The sequence below is a fragment of the Leuciscus leuciscus genome (assembly GCF_965113295.1).
Source record: "Leuciscus leuciscus genome assembly, chromosome: 2".
NCBI classification, from domain to species: domain Eukaryota; kingdom Metazoa; phylum Chordata; class Actinopteri; order Cypriniformes; family Leuciscidae; genus Leuciscus; species Leuciscus leuciscus.
In genome coordinates this window covers 25,493,636-25,515,354 of record NC_138726.1, presented here as the reverse complement: position 1 = coordinate 25,515,354, position 21,719 = coordinate 25,493,636, and the positions used below count along the sequence as shown (strand labels likewise).

Genomic DNA, 21,719 nt, shown 5'->3' with positions numbered 1-21,719 from the left:
TGTATTCATGTGATGCAAAGCTGAATTTTCAGCAGACATTACTCCAGTCTTCAGTGTCACATGATCCTTCTGAAATCAATATAATTTGCTGATTTGTTGCTCAAGAAACAATTGTATTGTGTTGTGCTGCTTAAAATATTTGTAGAAACAACACTTTCCCCCCTCAATATTTTATGATTAAAGGAAAGTTCAAGAGAACTGCATTTACTTGAAATTATACATTTAATAGAAAATGTACATTAATAGAAATCAAATTTTCTAATGAATAAAAATTTCTTTCAAAACAGTTTTACTGATACAAACTTTTGAACCAAAATGGAGAAAAAAAATAAAATGTGATGCATTGAGTAAATTGTTAAACCAGAAGCACCAAAATCTGTTTGTAGTCTTTTTTATAAAAACACATTTTTTTAATCAATATCTGACCCATTATTGTTGTTGTAGCATCCACACTTGGTTGATTACACTTCCATTTCCAGTACTCAACTCAACTCAACTTTATTTATAGAGCACTTTCAACACCACAAGTGGAACCAAAGTGCTGTACAGAAAATATAAAAGAGAAAAATAAAAACAATGCAAACATATGACACAGCTTACAAAGCATATTCAAATGCTAAAGAAAACAAATACGTTTTAAGCGAACTCTGAAAAACACCCAAAGAAGGAGAAGATTTTACAGACAGAGGAAGGTCATTCCAGAGCCTAGGAGCTGCAACAGAGAATGCCAGATCACCTTTATATTTTAAATGGGATCGCGGAACCATGAGGCGCAATTGATCATTTGATCGCAGAGATCTACTGGATTGACAGCGTGTCAGCGACTGATTAAATCAGTAACATACTCAGGTGCTAGGCCATGCAGAGACTTAAAAACATACAACAACGCTTTGTATTGAATTCTGTATCGTATGGGTAACGATACATAATTCACAATAATGATGGGTAGTTTAATTAACACAGGAGTAATATGCTCTCTCTTCTTAGTACCCGTTAAAAGTCTGCCAGCTGAGATCTGAACAAGCTGCAAACGGGAGAGAGAAGCCTGACTCACACCCAGATACGACACATTACAATAATCCAAACGGGATGACACAAAGGCATGAACAACCTTCTCCATATCTTCAAAAGAGAGGATAGATTTCAATTTAGATATTTTGATCTAAGATGGAAAAAACTATTCTTAACAACAGCATTGATTTGCCGGTCAAATTTAAGCTCAGAGTCAAAAATGACACAAAGGATTCTCCCGCTAGACAGTTTTTTCCCAGGAAACAACCCCAGGCAGTCATCCTCCACACACCCCTTATTTCCAAATAAAATCATCTCTGCCTTATCCTCATTTAATTGGAGAAAGTTATTCGCCAGCCAGCACTTAACCTCGGTCAAACATGCATGGAGAGACTGAATGGCACATTTATGCCCATGTTTCAGTGGTAAATACATTTGAAAATCATCTGCAGATGATACTGAATCCCAAATTTAAAAAAAATAGAACCTAGAGGGAGCATATAAAGGGAAAATATAATTGGTCCCTGTATAGAGCCCTGTGGAACCCCACACACAAGAGGAGCAACAGTAGAAGAATAATGCCCTAAACTGACTGAAAAAGTCCTATCCTTCAAATAGGAAGAGAACCATTTCAGGGCTACGGCCGGAATACCAACCTGATCCCTAAGTCGATCAATAAGAATATTATGATCAACTGTATCAAATGCTGCTGTAAGATCTAACAAAAATAGAACAACACGGTTTCCAGAATCAACACCTCGTAGGATGTCATTAGAGACCCTCAAAAGAGCAGACTCTGTACTATGGCCAGCTCTAAAACCTGACTGGAATCTATCGAAAATGTTATTCTTCATTAAAAAGTCCTTAAGCTGTGCATTCACAATTTTTTTCCATGCAGTATCTTAGATATAAAAGGCAATTTCGAAATGGGACAAAAATTACTCATGTCAAAGGGGTCATGAGTAACACATAGAAACACATTGTAGAAAATCAAATGACTCTAACAAATAAAAAAAAATCTTTGACCAGGGGCTTTGAAGGGCAGCAGCACACATGTACTGTATATTGAAATCCCCCAAAATTAAAATATTGTCAAAAGAGGGGACAATTCCAGATAAAAATTCAGAAAACTCCTGTATAAAATCCCCATGAAAGTTTGGGCGTCTATAAATCAAAACACATAACACAGATTTAAAAGAATTCAGCGTAATTAACTGAGATTCAAAAATGCAATAGGACTCAGAAGGTAAAAGTCTACACTTAAACTTGTCTTTAAAAACAACTGCAAGACCCCCGCCAAGGCCAACAGACCTAGGGGTACTAAAAAAACTGCAACCAGGAGGATAAAGTTCAGAGAGAGAAGTCATTTCACCAGCATTAAGCCATGTCTCAGTAACAAATAATATATATATATATATATATATATATATATATTGTTGATGATGTATGAGTACATTTCCAGTACTCATAATCAACCTAAAGACTAATGGCTTTTACAGTGATATAATGGCATCTTTAGACAACAATTAACATTCAACAGGTATTCCAGCTGAACCATACATCAAATACATATATCTAACATTTTTATTTGACAACATATTGGGAAAATATACTCTATATTTAGTGATTTTTATTCTGCAGTTTGATGGGCAAATTAATCCCTGTGGTTCTTGAGTTATTTACAGCTCCTAGACAAAACTATTTAGACTTTTAACTTTTAATTGTTTAGATAGACTCGACAAGTGCAACAAGGTGGTAATTCATATAACAAACATAGCAAGCCCAACAGTACAAGTAATAAAACTATTTAAACTAAAGCATGTACCCTAGCAAACATTTGGCCGATTAGTCACAAACTAAAATGCATGTTTGAGCTGTCTAAACTGTTGCTATATTTTAAGATATGCCAGTGTCATTGTCTTGCACAGTATCAATATTCACATTAGTAATGTTTTTTTTCTTTCTAAGGCACACTTATAAAAGCTACTTAAATGTCCTAATTGAACTAAGGCCCAATGGTAGAACTAATCACAACCACAGAAAACAATCAAGATATCAGAGGAACAATTAGCAGCTCTGTCTAAAGGTCTCCAATGAAATAAAGGAAGATGCACAGTGGTAGCTTCCCTTATTGATACGGTTCATTTGCATTGCTTCAGTCTTTAGCTGATGCTATGGGGAAACTCCTTTCCTCTAAAAATGCCGAAGCCTGATTTAATCGCTTATGTGCAACTGCACAAACCTCTGGCGCTTCAGCCCGCCAAAATGGGTGGGCCTACCCGTCTATATAAGCAGGCCAAAAATGCTATTTTCTCAGAATCTTTCTCCTTTAGCGCAAAGATCTCCTCGAGCTGACCCTCGCCCCGGAAATGGAGCTCCATCGTGATTATGACCGGGGTGTGAATGACATCAGCGGACGAGGGAGTCATGACTACGGATGATGAGGACTGGCTGATTGACTTCAATGAGGAATTATCGACTCCCACCCAATCCAACCCGGTACCTTCATCATTGCTTTTTTGGAAAAGTACCATTGACTGTATAAACTATGAACTATTCTATGTCAACCGCCCTGCTCTATCTCCGCGGAAGCCCTGCTATGACGTCATGCCGCAGGTCGTGTTACCACCGGCAGCATCAGTGCGATAGGATTCTGCAGCTTCGACTCTGGCCTCGGATCTCTTTGCTCCATCTCGGCCTGTCGACCTGTCGGCTCCGTCTTGGCTCCTCCCAGTCGTCACACCACTTCCGCAACGTACTTGTGGGCTGTCCACTACTCCCAGTGTCTACGGCTGCACCGGGTTCCTCATTCCCCTCGGCGTCACATCGAGGTTGTGCCTGCTGGGAGGGGGCGTTCTGTCACCATTATGTTCAGTTTAGTTTCATTATGATGAACTTTTAGTTTGTTTTTTTATTTTCATCATGTGTTCCTTTGTTCAGTTTTCCCGCTCCTCGTTATTAGTTCATTCTGTTCAGGTGCACGTCATAAATCATCTTGTTTTAATTACTATTTAAGTTCTCCCTTCACTGTCTGTCATTGTTCGGTCTGATTTTAGCGCGTGTTGCCCTGCCTCTCTGTTTATCCTTCGTGTTATCTTCATTAAATTACGTGTTGGAACTTAATCTTCATCTTCATCTTCATCTGCCTTCCTAGACTGGGTAAACACAGCCTGATATGCCGGCGATTTGATTTCGCCCTGCAGCTCAGGCTGGAAACCTGTACATTTATCTCTGCTGCTTCCTTTACAAATTTGCAGGAACCAATCACGAACTGGCTTATCCATCTGGCGCGCTATTGGTGGGTTTAATCCAATCCAATTCCAGAGCCATTACGGCTCTGTCCAATTCCTTTTAACCTCTCGACGATGCTCAATGGCTTCTTTTTAGAAAACAAATCGCTCGAGAGTAAAAACGTTCTTTTAAAAAAAAAAAAAAAACCTGCAAAAATCGTTCGATTCCATTGCTGCTTCTGCAAACCGCTGATCAACACGTTTGTTTACACATTTCCTGCCTGGAGTTTTCGCGTTGCTCTGCAAAGTACTTTACCCAGATCGTTGGTCTGATTGGTTGAAGGACTATCCAATTGTGTACAGAGTCATTTGAACTATGCCCATTGATCACGCCTCTTGTGCAGTAGAAAATACATAGCAGACTCCCCAGACCAATGTTCAATCTTAAAAGATTTAGCTTGGTCTGGTGATAGCCAGACTACTGCCTTCCTGCAACCACCCATGACATCCTTTATGTTGAGTTATGTCAAGTTTAAGATTCATCCAGTCCTAAAAATCATGCAAAAGCAACAAACTGTAGGTTACTTGACATGTCGATCAGACAATTTTTTTTGGGAGAAGTGGACAGCTCTTGGTCAGGTTAATCAGAAAAGTCAAAGGTCCAGCTTGCCTATAAAAACAGGCAATTATCAATTAGGAAGAACATCAACAAAGCATCTCACCCCCAATTATATCAACTCATTTTGTCACTGAGGAACAGAAGTTTGAACTGAACTACATGAGTCACAATTAAGGCTCCTTTATTACACAGAGATGTTTTGCGAAGTGCAGGTACACTGGATGGAATAAAACTGGATGAATCTGCTGAGGCCCTTTTCTCCTCATTGGCAACTGATAATTGTTTCAGTTCCCGGTTGGATGGTGTACTTGGTCTAACATCTTTTGACCAAGTGCCAAAACTGACAAACAAATCAAATGGGGACAGGGTTCTTGACCCTAAAGCACTGAGGGAACACCCTGATGAATTGTCATCATTTGATTCAGAAAAGAGAGATTATTGTTAAGGGAAAGGATATATACAGTTCTTCTCCTGAAGTTTAACTCCTAAAAGTTTTCTTAAGGCTACTGGTGGAATTTAAAGTGATTTCACTTGCATTTAAAACTTCTAAATCTATGCAAAAGTATTTTTTGATAACACTTATTTTGATGGTCCCTTTAGAACATTCTGTTGACTATAAATAACTTTGCAATTATATGTCAACTAACTCTCATTACAGTATTAGTAGACTGTCTGCTTAATATCTGTTCTTTATTGTAATGCTCCCCCAACAGGTATTCTACTGACTATAAGTAACTTTGCAACTACATGTCAACTTATTCTAACCCTAACCCTACCAGTCTACTAATACTCTATTAACACTTTAATGAGAGTTAGTAGACATGTAGGTGCAAACATACTTATAGTCAACAGAATGTGTTTAAGGGACCATCAAAATAAAGTGTTCATAAGAAACAGAACCCAGTCTCACGGCAGTTTGTGAGTGACATAGTCACGAAATTTAATCTATCGATTCGTGTTCGTGAATAATCTATTGATAATAATCTTTTTAATCTATTGATTCGTGTTCATAAGATAAATGAATAGAAAAATTATGCTTTTAAAGATTTATGTGCAGTAACGTTAGGCCCAGTGATATTGTTATTACTGACACAGTACAATGACGTTCGAGAGAAAATGACATCGTCTAGATAATTAGCTAACCATTTAGCAAGCCTAATTTCACCAGAGTTTTTTTTGTGTGTGTGTGCTGATGACGAGGAAACCATTGGTCGGGCTTTAATTCGTTGCCCTAAAATGTAAAATGTAAACAAATGTAAATTGTCATGTGTAATGCTTGCATCAACTAATTAATTAAATTAAATGTATTTTTTTTATTTAAATTGAATTGATATTCAAAACAAATCCCCTGTTCTCACAATCAAAGGATAAACAATTTAAACTGATGGTCAATAAGTCTTATGGGTAGCTACTGTAGATTACCGTTAGATGACACACCAAACCGATGGAAAAAGAAAACGGTATTTCTCAAAAAATAAACAGCAACATTTAGAAGCGATAGCCGTAGCACAACTCTGCAGTCTCGTTAAATGAATATATTTACTATATTTTGACTGGAAGGAACCACAGACGATGGTTTACAATGGTGAGAAGCCTACAGAATATAAAGCAATAAAAACAAGGACAAAAAAATGTCTGATTAAATGGTGAGTAATGTAGCATTTAAAGTTTAAAGGGGTGGTATAATGTAAAATTAAGGGGTGTAAAATAAGTATTTGATGTCCCCAGAGTGTGTATGTGAAGTTTTAGCTCAAAATACCCCACAGATATTTTTATATAGCATGGTAAAATTGTCACTTTTTGAGGGTGAGCAAAAACACACCGTTTTTGTGTGTGCCCCTTTAAATGGAAATGAGCTGCTGCTCCCGGCACAGAGGGCGGAGCTTCAAGAGGTTGTGTCCTTTTACCTCACACAGACACAGGGGGTCAATCCAGCGCTCGAATTCCGTACCACCCCCGGGTGCTGCCATTGGCTAACAAGCCTTCACCTGCTGTTAGCATTCCATTGACACCCATTCATTTTGGCGTCACTTTGACAGCGAATAACTTTACATCTGAGGCGTTAAAAGACTCCCTTTGTCCATTGTTTATTTCTAAAGAAACATGACAATGTATAAAAGGCTCCATTAAGTTGTATCTTACGTTATGGCCCCGTAGAAACAGTTTTTGTAAAAGTAGGCTAACGATTGCATCATAATCACGCGACTCTCTGGAAATTACCTTTCCAGAACATTCTCATTCACAGTTCCATGCTGGTGGAACGCTCTCCCCACCCTCATCCGGAATGCAGAATCCCTGACAACATTCAAAAGACAGCTGAAAACCAATCTCTTCCGTGAGCACTTAACCTTATAAAAAAAAAATAATAATAATAAAAAAAAAAAAATTTACTTTCCCTTTGAAACATCACTTATCAGGCTTATGCTACTCTGAATAATACCTGAACTTCGTATTTTGAGCACTTCTTGCGTTGTTGTTGCTTTTGCCTCTTTATGATGACTCGCTGAATTTTGTCCTAATTTGTAAGTCGCTTTGGACAAAGGCGTCTGCTAAATGACTAAATGTAAATGTAAATGTAAATGTACCGTAGAGACAGGAGGAGAAGCTCGCAGTCAATCGGGGGGACGTGGAGGCATAAAATCCGATAAAGTCAAGGGAGAAGCCTATAGAGAGTCATAAAGTTGCTCCTGCTCCTAGCTCATGGACAGCTCCTACTCACGCTCTCCGTCTCTGCAAGTTTCAGAAGGGAATGATTCAGATTTCGCTTGGCACAGCTACTAGAAGACTTACAACTGTCAGACAGGCTGCTCACGTCACATCCACGTCGTCAAGCTCAGTTTGAGTCTGCGCAGTACGCTCAGCCATCAGGAAGTGAGGGCTTCTAATTTGCTACACTTCTCTCCGTTGAAACCTATGGGGTCGCTGTGTCCAGTTTATGTCTATGCACAGACATGCACTGAAAATTTCCAAAACGTTTAGCCTTTTATGTTCAAACCGGAGTCAGACAATTATGGAGAAACTCAAGAAGAAATGACAACATGTAGAATGCGACAGGACATTTCTGAATGGTTAGTTGATGAATTTATAGCTGATGTGGAGTTAACTATCTTCTAGTCATTGATTAGCATATTCTGTCATGACAATCTATAAATCGCGTTCCCGGGGGCGGAGTTTATGTAAATTCTAGGGTTGGTGATGTCACTAACCCGGGAGGAATGTCGTGTAGTCCCTACCAGCTGTTTGTTGTATTTCTTAAAAAACTATTTCTTTAAAAGCAAATATCTTCCTTTGCTTTGAACTTTGAGCATTGTAACAGGATGTTGTTTATGCTCAAACAGCAACATTACACACTAATTAAAGTTAGAAAAGTGAAATCATAATCAACCACCCTTTAAAAAAATGTATAACAAATAAGAAAAAAACAATGCTCCAAATTGGCAGAAAGAAAAACGTGGTGCAGACACAAAATATACTTCCTATTGAAATAGAACGAACACGAATCAATAGATTACATTTTGTGTACTGTACACGAACTGCCGTGAGACTGGATTGCAACCAACCAGTGACCCTCAGAGGAGTCACGTCTGTGCAGATGGTGTTGGATACAGATTTCCTGGTAGAATTGCACAGAAAAGCCCACTGAACTTTGGAAGCACATGGTTGGTGTTTCTGTTCACCTCAGTTAAGGCTGATTACCCAACACTGCTAAATAGTTAAAGGCAATTTTTCATCAAGCTTGGTTTACATTTCAAATACTGCAACGTTTTTATGTTTTCAGTGGCCCTAATCACACACTTTGTATCCTTAGTTTGACTATTCAAGTAAATTCCTTAGCATCTCTGATTGTGTAAATAGAAAAAAAGAGTAATTTTCTCAACTTTTTAGCTTTCCATTAAATATACACTACTGTTCAAAGTTTGGGTCAGTGAGACTTTTTAATGTTTTTGAAAGAAGTGTCTTATACTCACCAATGCAGCATTTATTTGATCAAAAATACAGAAAAAAATTATATTGTATAAAATAATATTGTAAAATATGATTACAATTTAAAATAACTGCTTTCTATTTTAATATATTTAAAAATGTAATTTATTCCTGTGATGGAAAAGTTTTCAGCATCATTACTCCAGTCTTCAATGTCACATGATCCTTCAGAAATCATACTGATTTGCTGCTCAAGAAACGTCGCACTGCTTAATATTGTTCTGAAAACCATGAAACTTGTTTTAGCAGGATTCTTTGATGAATTGAATAACATATAGAACACTTTTGAAATATTATAATGTATTTACTGTAACTTTTGATCAATTCAATGTGTCCTTGCTCAATAAAAGTATTAATTTCTTTAAAAAGTGATCCCAAACTTTTGAATGGTACTGTAACTACCACAAGCATAAAGAGGAAAGGCCAGTCCTCAAAGTGTGTTGTGAGCAGATTGCTGTGCTTGACCTCAATAAACACTTAATCTGAATAGATTTAATGCAATGTTGATCTGAACAAAAAGAAACTTGCAGATAAGCTTAACCTTGAGCTCTATCACAATACTATGACCAACACAGCGAGCATGCTAGAAATGTTTAAAACAAGGCCACCAGCTTATGAAATAGTTCTGTGTATTATTTATATGAACTGACAATCCCAAGATGACAAGCATCAGAACCAGTAAACACCATGAGTCAGTGTGGAACCTTTGTGATGAGCTGGATCAGAGGCCGACTCATATCTGACCCGCTGCCATCTTTGCTGCGACTTGTTCACAGTCTTTTTCCCCTCGTTGTTTTTTGTCCATTTTTTATTCTTTATTAAAACACAAGGTCCCTGTGCACGTGTATATGATAAAAGGGAGACAGAAGAACTATGTCAAAGGAACGTTGAAGAAACAGGATGGGAAATGTTGATTGAGAAGCCTTAGAATCATATTTTTTACATCAGGTTTTTAAATCGGTGAGTATACCATTGCATAGCTGTCTAAATTATCAACAATTCAACAAACTGTGGTGAAACTGCAGATTTACATCATTGGACTCTAAAATGCTGACAAGCACATGTCCAAAAGCCTACAGTATGTCTGATTTTTGTTCTTATCTTTCATTCCTCTCGTTCTTCCTTATGCTTCTCTCAACTTTGGCTGCATTTTCTCCCAGAGTCCCAGAGGACATCAGATTATCCTAGTCACAAACATTAAGCAAACAAATGCCACATCTGGCAATGAAAAAGCAGAGAGAGAGAGAGAGAGAGAGAGAGAGAGAGAGTGAGAGGAATGAGGGAGAGGCAGTCTCTTATGCTGACTGGAGGGTATATAAGACAGTATATCATCTCTGTCGTCAGTTTCTCTGTTACAGCAACTGAATCTATTCAATCAGCATGCAGGATCACATTCACAGAGGGGCTCTTCTAGCCTGGTGCCTGGTGTTTTTGGTGATTGTCCAGCAGGTAATTATGATTATTAAATTTTTTTTCATTCTTAATATTTAGCTACAAATTATTTTTCGTGGCTCTCTAAATTATTGACTTTTACACCATCTCAGTTTGGTTATATTTCTGTTAGTGTGTTCAGTTTTCACTTAAGTGGAATTCCTTTAAAAAAAAGAATAGCATTAAAATAATATTTTATGCTCTTATGCTATTGTTACATTTTTAATATTAAATGGTGGAAGGAGCTACAATGCTGGTTTGTTTTAATTTACTTGTGTTTATTCGTTTATTTAGATTTTGCTGTTAAATTAAAATGACATGATCAAACTAATAGTCAAACTCTTGCAGAAAGGGTTGTATAATTTGATCTATTTTATGAAATGGATATTAAGTTTTATTAGTGTAGAGCTCATTTATGCATTGTGTGTTTCAGGTGACCTGCAGCCCTCTGCCACAGTTGGACACACCCTCCTCTGTGCAGAAAGTTCAAAAGTCACTGAAGAGAACTGCTCGAATGACCCCATTATGGAGGATCATGGGTACTAAACCTCACGGTGCCTACTGCCAGAACGACTATGAGTGCTCGACAGGAATATGCAGGTAAATGCATCACTTAAAGTCACCTTGACAAAGGTGAAAAATGGACAATTGTAATTTTTTTTGTAATGGAGTATTGCAGTGTTTATTATAAATGATTTATCTGTGCACATTTTTTTTTTTATCCACTTGCCCTTGTATAATCTTTAACCAAAATAACTTCCCCTTCCTCTTGCAACGACATCTCTCGCGAGGCGGGACAACCCGTCACATTAGATCAAAACCAAAACCATCCAAACAATTCCAATCAAGTCCTGCCTTATGTTGTTTCCTGTTCAAGCCATTTCACTTGGATATACGTCACAATAGGGAAGAAAAGACTATTGCAACTTCCTTTTCATGCCGACTTAGATATAGATATAGATAAAGATATAGACTTAGATAAAGATATAGAGTTTGGAATCTAGCGGTCAAAATGATGGCAGTTCTAGTAGTTATGGAATTCTGGCACTTCTAGTGTTAAACATTAAAAGTTTTTTTTTTTTTTTCTTGCTGGTACTTTCAGACTATTAAACAAGAAATGTGAGAACTATATTCACTGATTCTTTATGTATATTTTCATCCACAGGAGAGGCCACTGTTCCTACAGCCAACCGATTAATTCCTAAAATGAAGACTCCGTCTTTCCTCTCTGATCTGACGTTTTTACACCATCATGCATGACAAGAGCTTGATTCAATGAGCAACAGGGGCAACTGAATGTGAATGTGCAGTTAATCATCAGTTAGATATATAGTTAGGGCTAGGACTGACTCCTCTAAAGTCACAAAGGAGGCAATAGGTAATGTTCTGAAGATTGGGCTTATCATAAGGTATACATAACGTGGACTTTTTCCTCATAACCTACATGCACAGTGTATTGCTATATACAGGAAGCATTATTAGTGAGATTCAAATTACATTGTTGATAGACTGATGTGCTGGGAGGGTGATACAGTATATGTTATGAAGAATGTCATTTTGGGCCAGATTCCCTGAACCAGATTAAGTCCAGTCCGTGTCCTGGATATACCTGGAGTAGAGTATGGCCCTTGCCACTAACAGCTCATCTCAGGACTAAGCTCAGTCTAAACATGGAAACTGGTCTGTAGTATTAGATCATGTTACTTGAAAGCTATATATGCAAGTGAAGGCAAGCGTAAACCGTGAAGTGCCTTAGCTCAACCGAAAAGTCGTTGAACCAAAGTTAGTCTATGAGAAAAGGGACAGAGAAAGTGCAAAGGTTGCCATTATTGATCGTGTCTATATATTATTAACCATTTACCTCCATCCTTTGCCTTTGTGTGTGTGCTCACGTTTGTAGTATTTAATTTAAGACTCATTTATCTTTCACTATTTATGTTGTTATAAGTGTCTCATCTCACGATTTCCAAGCATCATTTCAATATTGGATTTCTTATTTATTGTTTTTCTCTTTTCATTTTGTATGATTCAACAGTTCATCTAAAGCTCCATTTTTATGTATCTGACTATATATATCTCTATAAGAGGTAATATTTACTGTACTGTAACTCTATATGTGCATGTCTCATATGAGTGAACTTTGTAGTTCTGAAATAAACACGTGTTCTGAGAAATTTCCCTATATGTCACAAATTCAATTTATTGCCTTCAAAGTTGCACAGATCACTGCAGTTTGCCATACAGCATATTTCTCAGCAGCGGTTACAGTAAAACCCCCGCCACATCATGCCACCTTGGAATTAGAAGGTTCTATCTGACATTTTTGTCAAAATTTAGTTATTCACATATTCTTATACCGTGACAACTTATTTACAATATGTGATGTTTTTTATGTTGTGTAACTTTTTGGGATTTTGTATTTCATCAAAACGTACTCGGTTACTAACGTAACCTCGGTTCTCTCTAGAAGAGGGAACGAGTACTTGCGTAAGTATCTTACGCTAGGGGAAAACCTCTTTTCCTCGAGATATTGAAGCCAAAAATTATCCTTAATTTTGCAATAATGTAAAACGCATTGCAGCAGCATGCAGACATGGGCGAGACAGCTCGCGCGCCCATAGGCTGCTCTGCGGCAACTGCACCAGCCTATCGACAGAGGCCCTTCATGACGTCAGGACCAATGAGGGTGCTTCGCGCCCATTACGTCATGTCCCGCCGAAAGCGGGTGGGGCTAGGGCTATAAATACGGCCCAGAGAGGCTGGTTTGGTCAGTTTTTCATCGCAGAAGCGAATCAGAACATGACGCATGCACGGCAAGATACGCAAGTACTCGTTCCCTCTTCTAGAGAGAACCGAGGTTACGTTAGTAACCGAGTACGTTCTCTTACGAGAGGTTCTCTCGTACTTGCGTAAGTATCTTACGCTAGGGGAACACAGTGTAAAACGCCGTGCGTGCTTGAGACATAACACTAAAGTCCCAAGGGCAGGTGCCCGGGGCTCATATAGTGCCTAATCACAAGGGACTCACAGAGAATCCGGGAAGAGGGGCTAGAATAGCATCATTCCTGTAATATAGAGCTCTGATAAGAGCATATTATATCAAGTGTTCCACACAGCCAGGGCGAACACGGCCTGGACTGATAAATATGGGGGACTTACGCACTGCCCATAGAAGTATACATACGATCAGTGATCGACGCTCTAGCGGTTTCAGCATCCTGAGCCGATAGGATCGGGCGGGCAATACTGAAAATTTAAACCGAGAGCAACCTAGCTTGCAAAGCGGGAACCTCAAGGTTATAGAACCTTATAAATGTAGACGGGGAGGCCCAGCCTGCCGCCATACAGATATCTTGCAAGGCAATCCCACTGGACCAAGCCCACGACGAGGCCATGCCTCTTGTGGAGTGCGCTTTGACACCTATCGGGCATTGCAGGCCCTTGGATGTGTAAGCTAGCGCTATAGCATCAACTACCCATCTGGATAGACTCTGTTTTGACGCAGCTAGTCCCTTAGAACGTCCGCTGAACAAAACGAAGAGCTGCTCCGTCTGTCTGAAAACAGATGAGCGAGACACATAGGCTCTTAACGCCCTGACCGGGCAAAGGAAGCCTGCGTCCCCTTCCTCTTCAGATACCGGCAGGGCCGACAGGGAGATAACCTGTGCCCTAAACGGTGTGTTGAGGGATTTAGGAACATATCCGTGCTTTGGTTTGAGTATGACTCTCGAGTCATTAGGCCCAAACTCCATACACGTCGTGCTCACTGAGAGCGCTTGCAAATCCCCTATGCGCTTCACTGAAGCGAGAGCCAGAAGAAACACTGTTTAGAAAGACAAGAGTTTCAGGTCTATTGACTGTATTGGCTCGAATGGGGCACCTTTCATGGCTTCCAGAACCGTGGAAAGGTCCCAAACGGGAACTGAGGGTGGTCTGGGAGGGTTCAGCCTCTTAGCTCCTCTAAGGAAGCGAATGACCAGATCGTTCCTTCCTAATGACTGGCCAAGCGGTGGTTCAGCGAACGCTGCTATGGCCGCCATATAAACTTTGAGCGTGGATGGGGTTCTGCCCTTATCCAGAAGCTCTTGTAAAAAGGAGAGAACCTCCGGCACCCCACAGCGTGAGGGTGAAGTGCCACTCGCTGTACACCAGCTAGTGAACACAGACCATTTTGAGGAATAGAGCCGCCTCGTAGATGGAGCTCTAGCCTGCGTGATCGTGTTTAACACTCCCGCTGGGAGGTTAATGGGTACCCGTTGATGGCCCACACATGTAGGGACCAAAGCTCCGGGCGAGGATGCCAGATCGAGCCGTTCGCCTGTGAGAGGAGATCCCTCCTCACCGGTATCGGCCACGGGGCGGTCCTCGTCAGCTGCATCAGGACTGGAAACCAGACTTGGTTTGTCCAAAATGGGGCGACGAGTAGCGCTGGGCATCCGCTCTCCCTGATTCGCTCTAACACCTGGGGTAGGAGCGTGACAGGGGGAAACGCATAGAGCGGGCAGCGGGGCCAGACGTGAGCCAGCGCATCCCTGCTCTTGGAGAAGAATTCCTGACAATGAGCGTTCTCTTGAGACGCAAATACGTCTATTTCCACTCTACCAAATGTCCTCCATAGCATTTTGACTGTCTGTGGATGTAAAGACCATTCTCCTGTCGGCAGATTGTTTCTGGACAGTCTGTCTGGTCCCACATTCAGATGGCCGGGCACATGCGCTGCCCTGAGCGAGCGCAGATTGTGCTGAGCCCAGACCAGGAGGCGTTCCGTCAGCCTGTGAAGGATTCTGGATTTGATACCTCCTTGGTGATTTATATAAGCCACCACTGACATGTTGTCCGAACGGACCAAGACGTGGTGTCTTTTTATCTGGGGACAAAAACGCCTCAGCGCGTTGTCGACTGCCATCATTTCCAGGCAGTTTATATGCAGAAGCTTTTCCCGTTCCGACCACTGGCCGAATAACGGTCTGCCCTCGAGCAGCGCTCCCCATCCCGAGGTTGAGGCGTCCGTAGACACCACCTTCACACTCGAGGAAGTCCCCAGGCTTACACCTGACCGGTAAAAGTCGGTCACTGTCCAAGGTTTCAGAGCTGCGACGCATTTCTGATCGACCTTGAGGCGCGCGAGACCGGAGGTCCAAGCTCTGCGCGGCGCGCGCTTTCAACCAATACTGCAGCGGGCGCATGCGAAGCAGACCCAGCTGAAGCACTGAGGATGCTGAAGCCATGAGACCCAGCATCCTTTGAAACTTTTTGAGCGGGACTAAAAGCGCCGTGGCGAAAAATCTCTGTCATGCGCTGAATACCTAGTCTGCGCTGCGGCGACAGCTGTGCTGTCATAGACAGCGAGTCCAGATCTGTGCCCAGAAAAGATATTTTCTGACTGGGAGACAGTGAACTCTTTGCCCAATTGACTGTGAGACCTAAATTCTCGAGGTGATCGAGTAATATGGTCCTGTGTTCTATGAGCTCCGACTGTGATCGAGCTAGAACCAGCCAATCGTCCAAATAATTCAGCACTCGTATGCCTCGGAGCCTGAGGGGTGCGAGCGCTGCATCCGTGCACATCGTGAATACACGAGGTGCCAGGGATAGGCCAAATGGCAGGACTGTGTACTGATATGCCTGGCCCTCGAAAGGCGAATCTCAAAAATCGCCTGTGACGTGACGCTATTTGTATTTGAAAATAAGCGTCTTTCAGATCTAACGACATGAACCAGTCCCCTTGGCAAATTTGCGAGAGGATTTTCTTGGTCGTGAGCATTCTGAACCGTCGTTTCAGAAGTGCTTTGTTTAGTCGTCTTAGATCTAAAAAGGGTCTGAGACCCCCATCTTTTTTTTTTTTTTTTTTTGGGTACCAGAAAATATCTGCTGTACATGCCCCCTTCGCTCTGAGCTTGTGATAGGGGTTCTATAGCCCCTTTGCTCAGTAACTTCGCTATTTCGGCCCGAAGTAGGTGTGCTACTTCCTTTTTCACCGTAGTATCGATTCGCGCCGCTTTGCGTTGCGGGCGTCGACCGAACTGTAGCGAATAGCCTCTTTCTATAATGTCTAGCACCCACTTCGAAACCCCGGGTAGCCTTGCCCATGCGTTTGCACGAATGGCTAGGGGTTGAATGCGAAGCGCGCTCTGGTCGCTCAGCGACAGAGGGGCTTCAGTGTGCTGCAACATAAGCGTCGCGCTTATGACATTTGAGGCAGGGGGCGCGCTGATAACAGCGGGCAGATTGCCCGCGCTCGACTCCTCTGCGGTGGTCAACCGAGAGGGGGAGGGCTGGGCGAGTCCCGTAAGACCTGTCATGTCTATGTGTGAATGTGGGCGCGGGATAGCGGGCACATTTACAACACTGAGAGCATTGTCTGCCTGAGCAGAGCGAATGCATGTTGGTTTCGTTTTACAGAAACCTTGAGACATGCAGAACGTAGTGTTTGTGGGTACTGGGCAGTGGGCACATTTACCACATTTAATGCGCAATCGATCTGGGTCGATTTCATGTGTGCGAGCCCTGTGCGACGGGCTGTGTTTCTGTGTAGGAATGAGCACTGGGCAGGCAGTGGGCATTTTGTCTACACTTATAACACCATCGGCCGTGGCCGGGACACCAGAAAATACACTCTATGGGATTTATCTGGGTAGCCGTAAAGCGGCGTTTGTGTGCAGGCAAGCGGGCTGTGTCGCCAACTTGTTTACTGCGGAATACACTGGAACAGTCGCATTTACTGGAACTGAACGAGTGAGAAGTTGCCATAGAAACAGAGAGCGTCAACATGCTGGCGTTTGTTTGCAGGTGTGCGTGTATTACAATAGACTCGTCCACTGCAATATTGACATTTCCAGAGAAATGTGTGAGAATGGAGGTAGTGACGCACGGAAACCATAGAAACGGTGCTTGGGTGCAGGCGAGCGGGTTGTACAACGCGCTCGTTGGCCGCAAAATTACACATCTGCAGTCGCCTTTTCAGGGAACTTTTTTTTTTGCCGCTAGACCCGGGATCGAACACAGGTCTATCGCGTGAAGACCTGAGAATCTGCCACTGGGCCACAGGGGAAGACACAAAGGCCTTTATATAGCGCGAGTATTATCAGAGAAACCTGTGTTTCTGTGTAGGAATGAGCACTGGGCAGGCAGTGGGCATTTTGTCTACACTCATAACACCATCGGCCGTGGCCGGAACACCAGAGAATACACTCTATGGGATTTATCTGGGTAGCCGTAAAGCGGCGTTTGTGTGCAGGCAAGCGGGCTGTGTCGCCGACTTGTTTACTGCAGAATACACTGGAACAGTCGCATTTACTGGAACTGAACGAGCGAGAAGTTGCCATAGAAACAGAGAGCGTCAACATGCTGGCTTTTGTTTGCAGGCGTGCGTGCCTTACAACAGGCTCGCTCACTGCAGTATGACATTTCCAGTCGCCCGAACTTCAGAGGGGAATGAGAAATAGAATTCGGCCCGGCCGCAGCGGGACATTAACACTCTTTTCTCCTTTCGCCAGTGGCGCACGGGAACCATAGAAACGGTGTTTGGGTGCAGGCGAGCGGGTTGTACAACGCGCTCGTTGGCTGCAAAATGCACATCTGCAGTCGCCTTTCAGGGAACTGACAGAGCGAAGCATTGGAGGCATAATTAATCTGCCGTTAGACCGAGATTCGAACACCGGTCTCTCGTGTGAAAAAACAAAGATTCCGCCACTGAGCCACAGCGGGGAACACAAAGGCTTTCAGATGCACGAGCATATAACAGCGTCAACATGTTTTCTTCGGCGTTGCAATATTTATATTTCCAGTCGCCTGATCAGGGAACTGAGAAATGTGTGAGAAGATTCATGTCAGTCCAGCCTCGGCGGGACTAAAACACAATTTTCTCCTTTCGCTGGTGATTGACGCGTGAATGGGGCGCAGAGGCAGGGTAGCTTTCTTGTACGTAAAGAAAAACTAACCCCGACCGTCCGCTTCCAGCCTCCCCTGTGAACGGCGCATTTTGCGCGGCTCGAACAGAGGGAGAGAGAAAGCTAGCCCCGTGACCGTCCGCTCCTGACATCCCCTGTGAACGGCGCGGTTTGCGCGGCTCGAACAGAGGGAGAGCAGGTATCATCCTCCAAGCAGGCAAGGCAAGCGGGCGCACCGGCGAGCTTTGCGGGTTGGGGGGGGAAAGGGGCGTCTTGAAAAAGACGCCCGGCTCTTTTAGTGCAATGAGAGTGTGTGTCGCGGCGGCGAACACACACACGTACACAAAACACAGTAACAGAGAAAAGGATATGTACGCCGGAAAGCGTCAGCAGGAACGGCGACTGAAGGCGGCGAGTTGTCGACCGGCAGCTTCAGATGCAGATAAATCCCGCTGGGTGCTTGAGTCAGACGGCGCGGCTTCCTCTCAGGATCCAGTGATGCGTGAGCCCGCTGAAGAGATGAAAAACTGACCAAACCAGCCTCTCTGGGCCGTATTTATAGCCCTAGCCCCACCCGCTTTCGGCGGGACATGACGTAATGGGCGCGAAGCACCCTCATTGGTCCTGACGTCATGAGGGGCCTCTGTCGATAGGCTGGTGCAGTTGCCGCAGAGCAGCCTATGGGCGCGCGAGCTGTCTCGCCCATGTCTGCATGCTGCTGCAATGCGTTTTACATTATTGCAAAATTAAGGATAATTTTTGGCTTCAATATCTCGAGGAAAAGAGGTTTTCCCCTAGCGTAAGATACTTACCCAAGTACGAGAGAACCTCTCGTAAGGGTACTCCCACCGCGCTCTCCCAGCTAATTAGGTGCTATATATCAGTACAAAAATGCAAAAAAGGTCTGAACTCTAAGAATATTTGTTACAAACAGGAGACAAAGAAAATATCGACACTGACGAAGGCAAAGAGCCGTAACGTTTGTATATTCTTTATCTCCTGTTTGTAACAAATAAAGTATTTTTAGAGTGAAGACCTTTTTTGCATTTTTTGGACTTTTTATTTAGAAAACAAAAAGGTTTTGTCTACAAAGTCGAATGTAATGCAAAACCGTATAATTCCAAGGTGGTGATCAGTCATTACATATTTGTCATGCAAGCCTCAGAGGTGTGATCAGGGTTTCTGAACTGAGACCAGGGACCCACGCAGCCCACAGCAGCCATTTGGCTGATATGGCAGACCTAGACTTCAAAAAGGTTAGCCAAGCATGTGCAACAAATAGAGATAGCGTTCAGAGACCTATAAATCAGTGTTGCTCATGTTCAAATGACAATTTGAAATGGGCAATTTATCACTGACAATTTTGCTGCCAGACAGATATATCAAGAGAATATATGAAGTCACATGGTGGCAGAGCTGTGCAGCAGATTGACCCTCAGTCTAAGCATGCCTTCTGAGTGACAAAGAACTATGGAATTCATAAAATCCTAGATAAGTACCTATTAATCTTTGTCATTCCTCCTGACTGTCAGAGTGCTTTAAGTGCTAAACACTAGATGACCCAAACAACATGAAAATATTAACTTTTCTAAATGAAACATGAAGGCAACTATCTTATACTGTATGTCCCAACATAATTATTACTTTTAGTAGGACTTTATTTTGATGGTCCCTTTTTAATATTCTGTAGACTATAAGTGACTTTGCAACTACATGTCAACTAACTTTGATTGTTTATTAATAGACTGTCTGTTTAATATTTGCAAACTCTTTATTGTGATGCTCCCCTAACAGACATTCTACTGACTAAGTAACTTTGCAACTACATGGCAACTTATTATAACCCTAACCCTACCAGTCAACTAACACTCTAACTAAGACTCATTTATTTTTCACTATTTATGTTGTTATAAGTGTCTCATCTCACGATTTCCAAGCATCATTCCAAGCATCATGTCTACTAATGAGAGTTAGTAGACATGTTGGTGCAAAGTTACTTAGCAGAATGTGTTAAAGGGACCATCAAAATAAAGTGAAACCTTACTTTTCAGTAATAAGGTACTTATTAAAAAATATATATATTTAGCCTACACATCAAAATAACAACATTAACTGGGATAGAGCAATTAAGCGGGAAATTATGTGGCCACAAATGCCCGGAACTAGTAGTTGGGCGGTTAAGCGCAAAAATCGATCACTTTGCGATAAAAGCATCAAATTTGGTATGAAGGCTCACAAAGGGGGTCTGATCAGATTTAGGACCGTAGGCGCTCAAAATTTTGCCCCTGGGGGCCATGTCGGCCGTTTTTCAAAATGGCCACCAAATATGGATTTCGTAATGGGAAAATGGATTAAAAGCTGCCAGAAACATAAAATGCAATAACATATTTCACCATAAATACATGTAAATATGAGCACACTTTCACAAAGAGGGTCTTTAAACTTTAAAATATAAGATATGTTTTAAAATTTGCTCCCGTAATACTAAATACTATACATGGGTTAATGAATTATCTGTAAATTCATGTTATGTGATCAAAATTAGACATCACAGTGACAAGTGATTAAGAGCTGATCTTTGTCTGGTCTCTACCAAAGCAATTCACCAATGGTGATACAAAAAGGTTTTTAAACAGCTGACATGGAAAGAGACACGCAAGCTAATCCACCACAGCAAGGTGCCAGCTCATTAGGATACATTTTTTGTTGTTGTTGTTGTTGTTGTTTTTTTGTTTGTTTTTTGTCTTTTTAATGTAGGCCTGCATAACAAGAAACAGAACAAAGAACCAGTAGTTCAACTCTTCAGCAGTTGAGCTTTGAATATTAACACAAGATTTAATTAATAACATAACATATAAGATTATAAAATTCCATGCTGAATTCAATGACCACTTTTATCTCGGTCAAGAAGCAAAAAAATGAATAACACAGCTTTACACTCTCTGACATTCTCCCTCACATAAACATAAAGCAGTACACTGCAGTGATGCTGCTCTGCATTTGCATTGCTTAATACCGCCTTTTGTACATTTGCAGGCAATAAGTTCATAGCAGGCTTTAGATGCTTCAGCTAGTGAGGTCCAGTATGGTTCAAAACTGCCATCCTCTGTTTTGACCCACCCCCATTTAGATGGACTACTAGGCAAATGAGGAGAAGGCAGTAATACTTGGCCCCAAATATGACCACCCTGATATGTTGCCCTTTTCACATGCTGTTCTTTTCTTAAGACGTGGAACTGTATTTGAGGTCTACTACTAACTTAAAAGATGTGTGCTAATACCTTAAAAAAAATATTGGCAACTCTATTTCACTTAACTGGCACAAAAAAAGATTAAATCGATTGACTAATTGTGGTAATCATGCTAATCGTGCTAATTTACGTTTTTCTTGTGAGGAAAAACTCGGTCTACAATGTGATGTGTAGGCCTACCTACTAAACCACTTGCAAATAATCCAGCAGGACTCAACAGTTCTTACAATTAATATTTCTAGTCAAGGTGAGAGCATTTGGAGAGCAAAGAATTGTCTGAGATTAGCTTTGAGTGGTATAAACT

General features: G+C 41.7%; 1 protein-coding gene across 1 annotated transcript; it reads left to right on the top strand.

The window, feature by feature from the left end:
• The first annotated feature begins 10,134 nt into the window (after nt 1–10,134).
• On the top strand, nt 10,135–12,453 carry leap2 (liver-expressed antimicrobial peptide 2). Its single transcript, XM_082148923.1, has 3 exons — nt 10,135–10,293; nt 10,709–10,875; nt 11,441–12,453. The coding sequence occupies exons 1-3, from the start codon at nt 10,225–10,227 to the stop codon at nt 11,478–11,480; spliced, it is 276 nt and encodes a 91-aa protein (XP_082005049.1). The 5' UTR covers nt 10,135–10,224; the 3' UTR covers nt 11,481–12,453.
• Nucleotides 12,454–21,719: the final 9,266 nt, after the last annotated feature.